Below are 9,838 nucleotides of genomic sequence, written 5' to 3' on the forward strand. Positions count from 1 at the left end.
AAGGTAAAGCAACTGGACCACAAGTACACCTGCAGTTAGCTACAGTGATGGGAGAAGATACTGTGTTTTGTACCAAAATACAAGGGCTTGTGGTTAAGGGAGTTTATGAACAGAAGTTTTCTTTCCCTATACATACTCTAGAGAACATATACCAGCCAGACGAGATCAGATACCAAGACCCGAGACTGCAAACAATTGGCCACATTTGAAAGGAATAGCAGACAAACTGATGCCATATGACTCTATCGTAGAAATTGGTCTTATCATAGGACTCAGCTGTACTAAAGCACTGAAGCCAAAGGAAATTATCCCAGGAAATGAAAACGATCCTCTTGCTAGAAGGACAGAATTAGGATGGGGTATAATAGCAAAGGTTTGTGTTGACAGAAGCACAGAAGATAGCATTGTGCAGGTACACAGAACTATGGCCCAAGAAGTCATCAATAATGAAAGGAAAGTTAGTTTCCTAGTTGTTCCAGCTCAAGTAAAGGAGGTTGTCAACCCACAGCAAATCAAGAAAATGTTTGAGCGGGACTTTAATGACAGACAGACAGGTGACGTTCCCATCTCATATGAAAACAAACTTTTCATAACAAAAATGAATGAGTATACAAGCCAGAAGAAGAACATTATGAGATGCCACTTCCTCTCAAGAATGAAAATGTCAAGTTTGAAAACAACAGAGATCTAGCTGTTCACAGACTAGATAGACTGAAAAGAAGTCTCAAAAATGACAAGAAGTATTATCAAGATTATGTGAAGTCTGTGCAAGACATGATAACACATGGGTATGCAGAAGCGGTTCCAGCCAAGGAGTTAACAAGCGCAGATGGGTTTGTGTGGTACGTACCTCATTATGGGGTGTATCAGCCAAAGAAACCAGGCAAGTTAAGAGTAGTATTTGACTGCAGTGCTAGCTGCAAGAAACGGTCACTAAACAGTTACTTATTACAAGGATCAGACCTCACAAACAGTCTTATTGGAGTGTTATGGAGATTTCGCCAAAAAGATATGTGATATTTCTCCAATGTATTATCAGGTGCATGTGTCTCCTGAACACAAGGACTTGCTACACTTTTTGTGGTGGAAAAATGGAGATCTGGACAAAGAAGTGATTGAATATAGAATGACTGTGCACTTGTTTGGAGCTACTTCATCACCAAATGTTGCAATTTTCACATTAATGAAAACAGCTGATGATAATGAGCTTGAGTTTGGATCTGATGCAGCTAAGTTTGTCAAAAATGATTTTTATGTAGATGATGGGTTAAAGTCTGTAACTACTGCAGCTGTAGCTATCCAACTGATTAACAGCAGTAAGGTAATGTGCATGAAAGGAGGCTTCAAGCTTTATAAGTTCTTGTCCAACAGCAAAGAGGTACTGGCACCCATCAGTCCAGAAGAAATGGAGGGAAGTATCAAGAGCTTAAATCTCAGCAAGGACTCACTGCCCATTGAGAGAACACTTGGCTTAGAGTGGTGTGTTGTCCATATTTGATCCCCTAGGTTTAGTATCTCCTTTCATTCTAAGTGGAAAAAAAATACTCCAGGATCTGTGGAAAGATTGGGTAAGTTGGGATGATGCTGTACCAGAAAACATGAAGTCTAGGTGGGAACAGTGGAGAAATGAGCTGCACTTGTTGCAACAAGTGAAAATACCAAGACGTTACAAACCTGAAGCATTTGGAGAAATTAAAGCAGTTGAGTTTCATTATTCCTCAGATGCTAGTCAGGAAGGCTATGGACAGTACTCATACATTAGACTGATTAATGACAAAGGTCAGATGCATTGGGCACTTGCAATGGCAAAATCAAGAGTAGCATCCCTTAAAGCCATCACTATTCCAAGGTTAGAGCTTGCAGCAGCACTTGTGTCAGTGAGAGTTCACACACTTCTGAGAAGACAGCTGAATTACCAAGATGTCAAAGAAGTATTTTGGACTGATAGCAAAGTAGTGCTGGGCTATATCTGTAATGATGCTAAGAAATTCCATGTGTATGTTGCAAACACAGTTCAACAGATACGAGATGAAATATCACCAGCACATTGGAAGTATGTTGAAATAGAAAATAACCCAGCTGACTACGCATCACGAGGCATGCCAGTGCTAGCGATGATTAACAGTTCTAAGTGGTGGAATGGACCAGACTTTCTTTGGCAATCGCTTGACACAACTCAGGCATCAGCAGAAGACTATGTTGTTGCAGAAGATGATCCTGAAGTGAAGAAAGTTGTATCATGTCTCACAGAAGCTCAAGAGCCATCATCATTCCTAGACAGACTGAAGTATTTCTCAGATTGGCATCGTGCGACCAGAGCTACTGCAGTATGCCTCAGACTTTAGAAAAAATTCAAAAGCAAAGAGCAAAGCAAGCAAAAAGTAAAAACGGCTCAAGAAAATTTTGTCTTGTCTGAATATATCCCTGTAACTGCAGCAGAACTGAAGGAAGCTGAAAATGAGATACTAAAACAACTTCAGGCACAAGCATCCCCAGAAGAAAAAAGAGCATTGATGAACAAAGTTAACAAGGAAGAGTTATTGTAATCTGTGGTGTTGGAAGAAACAAGAAAAATGTCTTTAAAAAATCAAGTCAGATTTATATGATCCATTCATGGATGAAGATGGGATCATCAGAGTAGGTGGATCAGAAGAACAAATATGCACAAAGACAGAAAGCACCCAGCCATATTACCAAAGAAATCTCACATAACTGATTTGTTGATTTGTTATTACCACAAAAAGGTACATCAAGGTAGCGGCATCACACTAAATAAGATTAGAGGATCTGGGTATTGGATTATAGGAGGATCCTTTCTAGTAATTAAGCACATTTCCAGGTGTACCATTTGTAGAAAGGTTAGAGGAAATACACAGGAACAAAAGACGGCGGAACTTCCTAGACATAGGTTAGAACCTACTAATCCTTTTACTTATTCTGCTGTTGAGTTCATTGGACCTTTTTTTATTAAGGAAGGACGTAAGGAACTGAAAAGGTATGGTGTATCGTTCACTTGCATGACTTTGCGTGCCTTTCACTTAGAAACTGCCAACACTATGAACACAGACTCATCAATGCATACTGTCGCTTCATAGGACGGAGGTTACCTGTACTTCAGTTGAGATCTGATCAGGGTACAAACTTTGTTGGTACTAGGAATGAGTTGTTGACATGTTTAAAAGAAATGGATCAAGAGAAAATAAGAACAGAACTATTGAAAGATCATTGTGACTGGACAGAAAATAAAATGAATGTACCACATGCAAGTCATATGGGTGGCGTATGGGATAGACAAATATGTACAAGAGAAATGTACTTTCAGTATTGCTTGATCAGCATGGGTCTCAGGTAGATGATGAATCTTTAAGAACTTTCATGATTGAAGCTGAGTCTATAGTAAATGGTCGTCCTATAACTGTAGACACACTGAACTCTCTTGAGCACATAGAATCACTGACACCCAATATGTTATTGACCATGAAATCTTAAGTTGTACTACCTCCTCCAGGCAGCTATGACGATAGATGTGTATTCAAGGAAGCATAGGCGTAGGGTGCAGTACTTAGCAAATGAGTTTTGGTCAAGATAGAAAAGGGAGTTCTTACAGTCTCTCCAATTAAGAAATAAATGGGTAAAGCCACATAGAAATTTGCAAGGAAATGACATAGTGATTGTATAAGAAGAGACTTTGGCAATAAATAATTACTTGGAAGTTGGGAAAAATAGTAGATGCCCTTCCTGATGAAGATGGTCATGTAAGAAAGGTCAAGGTAGTGATGTCAGACTCAAAGTTAGATAGCCAAGGTAAACGTGCTCAAGCCATCACCTTCATTGAAAGACCAATTCACAAACTCATTTTGTTAGTTGAAACAGAATGAGACCGGGATATCCCCACCAAAGAGCCTATCTAAGTGCCAAAACTGTGCCAAAGTGTTTTCTCCTCATAGTATTAGTATTAATTTTCTACTTTTGTATTAGTATTAATTTTCTACTTTTGTATTAGTATTAATTTCTTTTTACTTTTATACTTATTAAAATATAAGATAAATTGCTCTCACAATTTAGGTGAGCCATGTAAATGTCATATTCATTATATGCATACTCAGTATATATTAGTGTTAAGAACTGAAATGCGTGAACTACAGCACAGTGCCCCCAGAAACTCACCGACACCCCCATCCGGACCCCACGGAGTAGCCGCAGCTGAGCCACAGGATGCAGTGTGACAACAGCACAAGTCAGCCAGGGCCGTGCGCCCCTATAGCACTCAGCCTCCTCACTGTTGCCCTAGCAGGAAAACGACAATACCTTCAGGGAGTGGGACTGCCAGATCAGATTGGGGTGGAGCTGTCTGTCCAGCTCTGACTAGTGCCCTTCAGGGGACGGCCGATAGCCGCTCCTGCCTTCTACAGGAGTGCACTGATAGCCGCTCCGAAGGTGCCTTCTCTTTAGGGACGGCCGATAGCCGCCCGCCCCTCATAAGGGAATCAGTGTCTCACCGACCTTAGGGTAAAGAGGAGACGGCCGATAGCTGCTCCCGCCTTCATCAGGTGTCCTTCCTGGGACGGCCGATAGCCGCCCAACACCCCCTCCTGCAGGAGATGGCTGATAGCCGCTCCTCCTCTTGCCAGAATGATACGGCAAGTGACTGCTCCCGCCTTCGTTAGACGGCCAATAGCCGCTCCGAAGGTGCTGCCCCCAAGTCGGCCTATAGCTGCTCACCCTCCCTCCTGCAGGAGATGGAAAGAGGCCACTCCCGCCTCGTCAGACGGCCGATAGCCGCTACGAAGGTGTCCAGAGGCACGCTGACTCCCCTATTCAGGCCACGGCCAATAGCCAGGCCTTGGCGCCCTATAGTTGCGCCCTTGGGCAGCCACAGCCAATAGACGGGCCCCATGGCCAGAGAGAGGTGCAAGCAGTGTCACCGCCCCAGCGTGAGACAAGTGCCCGGACCTCCAGCACAGAAGGACCCCAGGGAGGCCCTACAGCTTCCCCCGGCCTCTGCTCTTTACACCTGGCCCTGGAGAAGACCCCCTGATGGACCCTAATTCAGGTCGGTGCCGCAGCCCCTCCCTGACGACGCCCCTTGACTCTGGGGGCCGCAGTCCTAGGGTACTCCAGGCCCTCCCCAGGACGCCCGGGCGTGATCTCTCCACGCCCTGACGGCGGAAGACCTCCACCTCCGGCCGAGACCTGAGCCAGAGATTCCTGGACCTGTTTGGCCCCAGTCCTGAGGGCCACACTCCTGTACCCAGCCCGGAGACTGCAGGCCCCTTCGCCACCTGCAGCCCTGGATGAGAGAGGATGCCCCTGCGAGTCGTCCCGTGCCCTCTCGTCACGCCCTCCCCTGGCAGTGCCCCTATTCTGGCATAGTTGTCGCCGGCGTGTCTCCCTGCCGCCCCCACCACATAAGTGACTTATGGCAAGTGTGATGTTGCCCCAGAATTAGTGTAACAGTGATCCAGTGACTTAGTGTATATTGAATACCGGGCGAGTGATATCACGGGGGGATTAATAGGGACGAGTGCAGAAACTAAGTCCTGGTGAATCAGACTCACGAGTGACGCCCTTGATAAAGTCAGTAAGACTTTTTCCACGAATGATTCTCCATAGTAAAATATCCAAAAGTCCCTTGCTGCCAGGAAACAGTAGAGAAAAAGTGTTAGCAATATCCTCCCGCTCGTATTACCATAAACACAGTAAATTCCCAGTGTCTTCTCCCCTCCCTTAAGAAATCTCCTCTCAGCAGTCAGTGCATATGTAAGGACCTGGACTGGCAATATAATCAATTGTCAAAATCCCCTTGCTATCAGAAATACTAAGTCAGAATCCATAACACCAATTCCCTCCCAATACTACTATAACTTTGATCTTACGCTGTCATGCGCACCGCGATCCTGTATTCTAAGTACACCTGTGCACTAAACTTACCGTGTTAGCATCAGTGTCTGTTAAGCCAGTATCCTGCAAGATACTAATTATTTAAGGTTTTATTTTCTGCTACATACTGTGTTGTATTATCTGCTGTTTTTGTCCTGTGCCTGACTGTGGTAATATACATCTAAAGGTTATTGCCTGAAGATTTTGTGTCCTACCTCTCTTTATTGCACTAAGCTCCGGTCTCGAAAGAGGACCCGGCTACACGTTAGGTGCTTTAGGACCAAGGAGTCGGGCCTTTTTCACCTAGCATTACACTGGTGACCAGCGGTGGTTCTTGACCCGGGTGTAGAAGAGAGGTTGCGAGGAAATATTTGGCAAAATGGCATCCAACCTGCACATACAGTTACCCAAGTTTGACCCCGACCAGTACGATATACACATGTATCTGGCAATCATCAAACCCTTACTGGATATTGGCTTTGATAATGACCAGCAAAAAATTGCAGTCACACTTCCATTATTGGGCAAAGCGGCGGCGAACATAGCACCGAAAATCGTCCCGAAGCTCACCTGGCAGAACTTTACAAAGTTCGTTGTTCAAGCCGTCACCCCATCATTAGGGAGAGTGGTGGCTCTATCCCAACTGGATAGTTTCTCATTTGATGGGGATTTAAATAATACCCTGATACAGGCAATACGCCTAGTTACTGCTGCCGCTGCCTACCTGGAGGCAGATGAGGAAACCCAGGATCAGCACACATTCAACACTCTGCTCAGAGTGCTTCCGAGTGTTGTCAAACAACACTTTAGTATCCATGACCCAACTGGAGACATGGATAGAGATGTCCAGCTCTATGGTGCCTCCTGACCACCTGCCCCACTCCCCAGCAAATTAATGTTGTAAAGAAATTTTCCACTCAACCCCCGGCTCCCCCGACCATGCCACGTCCGCCCTTGCCTCACACCAACCCCAACCCGGCGCCCAGCCCGCCTACGGCACACTCCTCCCACCGGCGTCCCACCCCTTGGGAAAATCCGAATCTGATCCTAGTGAAAACATGGGAATTCACAGCCTGCAGCTCCCGGTGTCCCCTACATGAAATACGGGACCAGCTGAAGGCTGCCCACTGCAGGCCAACGGCCCCGAGTTCACGTAAGGTGTCCTCTCTAGAGGACAAGGCCCCGGAAGATGAACTGGCACTCATGGAGGAGCCCCATCCTGGAGAACAGGAACAGGAAAATGAAAGCCCCCAAAAGCTGGATTTTTAGGCCCGCCCCCACACCAACCCACGGTGGCGGGGACCATTACTCCTAAGTATCGCCCCCCAGCGTAGCACAAGATGAAACTGAACGGCATGAAGGCCAGACTGTTAGTCGATATGGGAGCAGCCAGGTCCTGCCTTTACAGCCGCTATTTCTCCCACCACAAATCGACCTTTGGCCCACTCCGCCCCACTGCCACTCACCTTGTGGACACGGGGGATGGCCCCCTACCCATCCATGGGGAGACTCGGGCCCTATGGGTCGACACCCACCAGCCGGCGTCAACCCGACATCAATTCATTATTTTGACTCCTCCTCCCGGAGCTATGACGGGTATTTAGGACTGGACTTACTCCAGAAACTTGGAGCTACAATTGACTGCCACTATCGGCAGCTCCAGTTCTGTGCCCCACCCAACCCCACCCAGGCCATTTGCACCTGTACGTCACGGCCCCAGCTGGAAGATTCACCCCCTTCCCCCCCTCCCATGCTCCCCTCCTCCTCTCCCTCCACCCCCCTCTCCTCCTCCCGTGCCCCCTGTCACCACCCCTCCTCCCTCCTTCCCTGCCACTGTCTCTGCCTCTGTTACCATTCCCTCCCACCACGAGGCCTGGGTGCCCCTTAACCGGCCCTCCAGTCCCTCTGGCTTGTTCTCCCCCCTCCTACCGCCGGGAGCCCTTTCTGCCTGCCTTTTATCTCCCACTTTTCTCCCCCCACATCGCACCGCCGTTCGCATCGCTAACCTCGCCCCTTCCCCCCTTACCCTCCCCAAAGGGCTCATCATCGGAGAGATGGAGGAAGCCGAGCCTTGTGCCCCATCCTCCTCCCACTTCCCTGTCCCCCTACCCCCCATTCCTGACCATCTCTCCGCCCAGCAGTCAGACACCCTACATTGCCTTCTCCTGGTTTTCCAGGATCTTTTTGTGACAGGACCAGCAGACATAGGGCACACCACGTACCTGTCGCATGAGATTCACACGACAGGCCCACCCATTAGACAGCCTTCTCAACTGAAGAATCTCCGACAAAGAGAGGAAGAGGACCGCCAGGTACGTGAAATGATAGAGGCCAGCGTCATTTCCCCCTCCACCAGCCCCTGGTCCTCCCCTGTTGTTCTAGTGAAGAAGACGGCACGATGCGATTTTGCATCGATTACCACCGCCTGAATGACGTCACCATCAAAGATGCCACTCCCCTCCCACGAATTGATGATTCCTTAGATTCCCTTTATGAGGCGTCTTGGTTTTCCCCCCTCGACCTCCAGTCTGGATACTGGCAAGTCCCTGTACATCCAAAACACCGAGGCAAGACGACCTTTTCCACAAGCAACGGCAAACATTACGAATTTAATGTCCTGCCATTTGGCCTCTGCAACACTCCTGCCACCATCTCTAGGCTAATCGAATCTGTCCTGAGCGGCCTCACCTGGAAGATATGCCTGGCTTATTTGGACAACATCATCGTCTTTAGCCAGACCTGGGCCAACCACTTGCAGTGCCTCTGCCGAGTCTTCACCAGGATTCGCCAGGCAGGCCTCAAGCTCCATCCCTCTAATTGTGTACTGGCTGCCAGGAATGTCTCATTCCTGGGACACATTATTTCCCAGGCAGGAATCTCCCCAAACCCCGACAAGCTCCGTGCCATAGCGGATATACCGCCACCACAGGACGTCCACGGTGTCTGTGCCTTCCTAGGACTAACGTTCTATTACCGTCGGTTCGTGAAGGGTTTTGCTCAGATTGCGAAGCCTCTTCACGATCTGACCAGGAAGGGGGAGCCGTTTCTCTGGACTGAAGAGAGGTGGGCTGCTTTTCAACAACTAAAAGACAAGCTCGTCTCCTCCCCCATAATGGCCTTTCCCGATTAATCCCTCCCCTTTCGTCTCTACACCGATGTTTCCCTTACCGCCATAGGTGCCGTACTAGCCCAGGTGCAAGCTGGTCAGGAGCACATCATCGCCTGCGCCAGCCGCACCTTGAATCCAGCTGAGAGGAATTATGCCGTGACCAAGCAGGAATGCCTTGGCATAATATGGGCTCTCCAGCATTTCAGGACTTACCTTTTCGGGACCCAGGTCACGATCATCATGGACCACCAGTCATTCCAGTGGTTACACCAGTCTGATTCGCACAACGCCCAAATCATCAGGTGGCACGAAACCCTGGAAGAATTCCAGTATGAGATCTCTTACAGACCCGGAAAACTCCACACTAATGCAGGTGCCCTCTCCTGCCTCCCCATCCACGCAATACAACCAGATATGGACCTCCTACAACAATGGCACCGCAAGGAGCGCCCCCCCCCCTGGATTCCCTCCCACCTGTTCAGCAAACTATGCCGACAGGGTGACCACCTCCTAACCCCATCCAGGCATATCCTCCTGACCTCCAATGCGGTGCATGACACCCTGTGCCACCTTCATGCCCATAACAGCATCCACATGGGCACCAAGAAACTATTGCAGGTGCTTCACGACACCTACTGGGCGCCAAACCCTTCCACCCTTGCCAAGGAAATCATTCAAAGTTGCCGCGCCTGTGCACTGGGGAAAGATATCACCCAGGCCGCAGGACCCTCGGGCCACATCACCGCCCACAACCCCTGGCAACTCCTGGCAATAGATGTAGTAGGCCCCTCCCTGCCAAATCTGGATATAAATATGTGATCACTTTCATGGACACCTATTCAAAATTTG

General features: G+C 48.2%; 1 protein-coding gene across 1 annotated transcript; it reads left to right on the plus strand.

Moving 5' to 3' along the window:
- The first annotated feature begins 1,598 nt into the window (after positions 1 to 1,598).
- Positions 1,599 to 2,345, plus strand: LOC145407068 (uncharacterized). The gene has a single exon (XM_080278092.1). It carries the CDS (start codon positions 1,599 to 1,601, stop codon positions 2,343 to 2,345), a length of 747 nt encoding a protein of 248 aa, XP_080134218.1.
- The last annotated feature ends 7,493 nt before the right edge of the window (positions 2,346 to 9,838 follow it).

The sequence above is a fragment of the Coenobita brevimanus genome, chromosome 72 (genome assembly GCF_032717465.1).
Source record: "Coenobita brevimanus isolate Jiangsu-jjx chromosome 72, ASM3271746v2, whole genome shotgun sequence".
NCBI lineage: Eukaryota > Metazoa > Arthropoda > Malacostraca > Decapoda > Coenobitidae > Coenobita > Coenobita brevimanus.

Excerpts from the sequence above, each read along its gene's own strand:
- LOC145407068 (XM_080278092.1), top strand. The coding sequence starts at position 1,599 with ATGAAGTCTAGGTGGGAACAGTGGAGAAATGAGCTGCACTTGTTGCAA.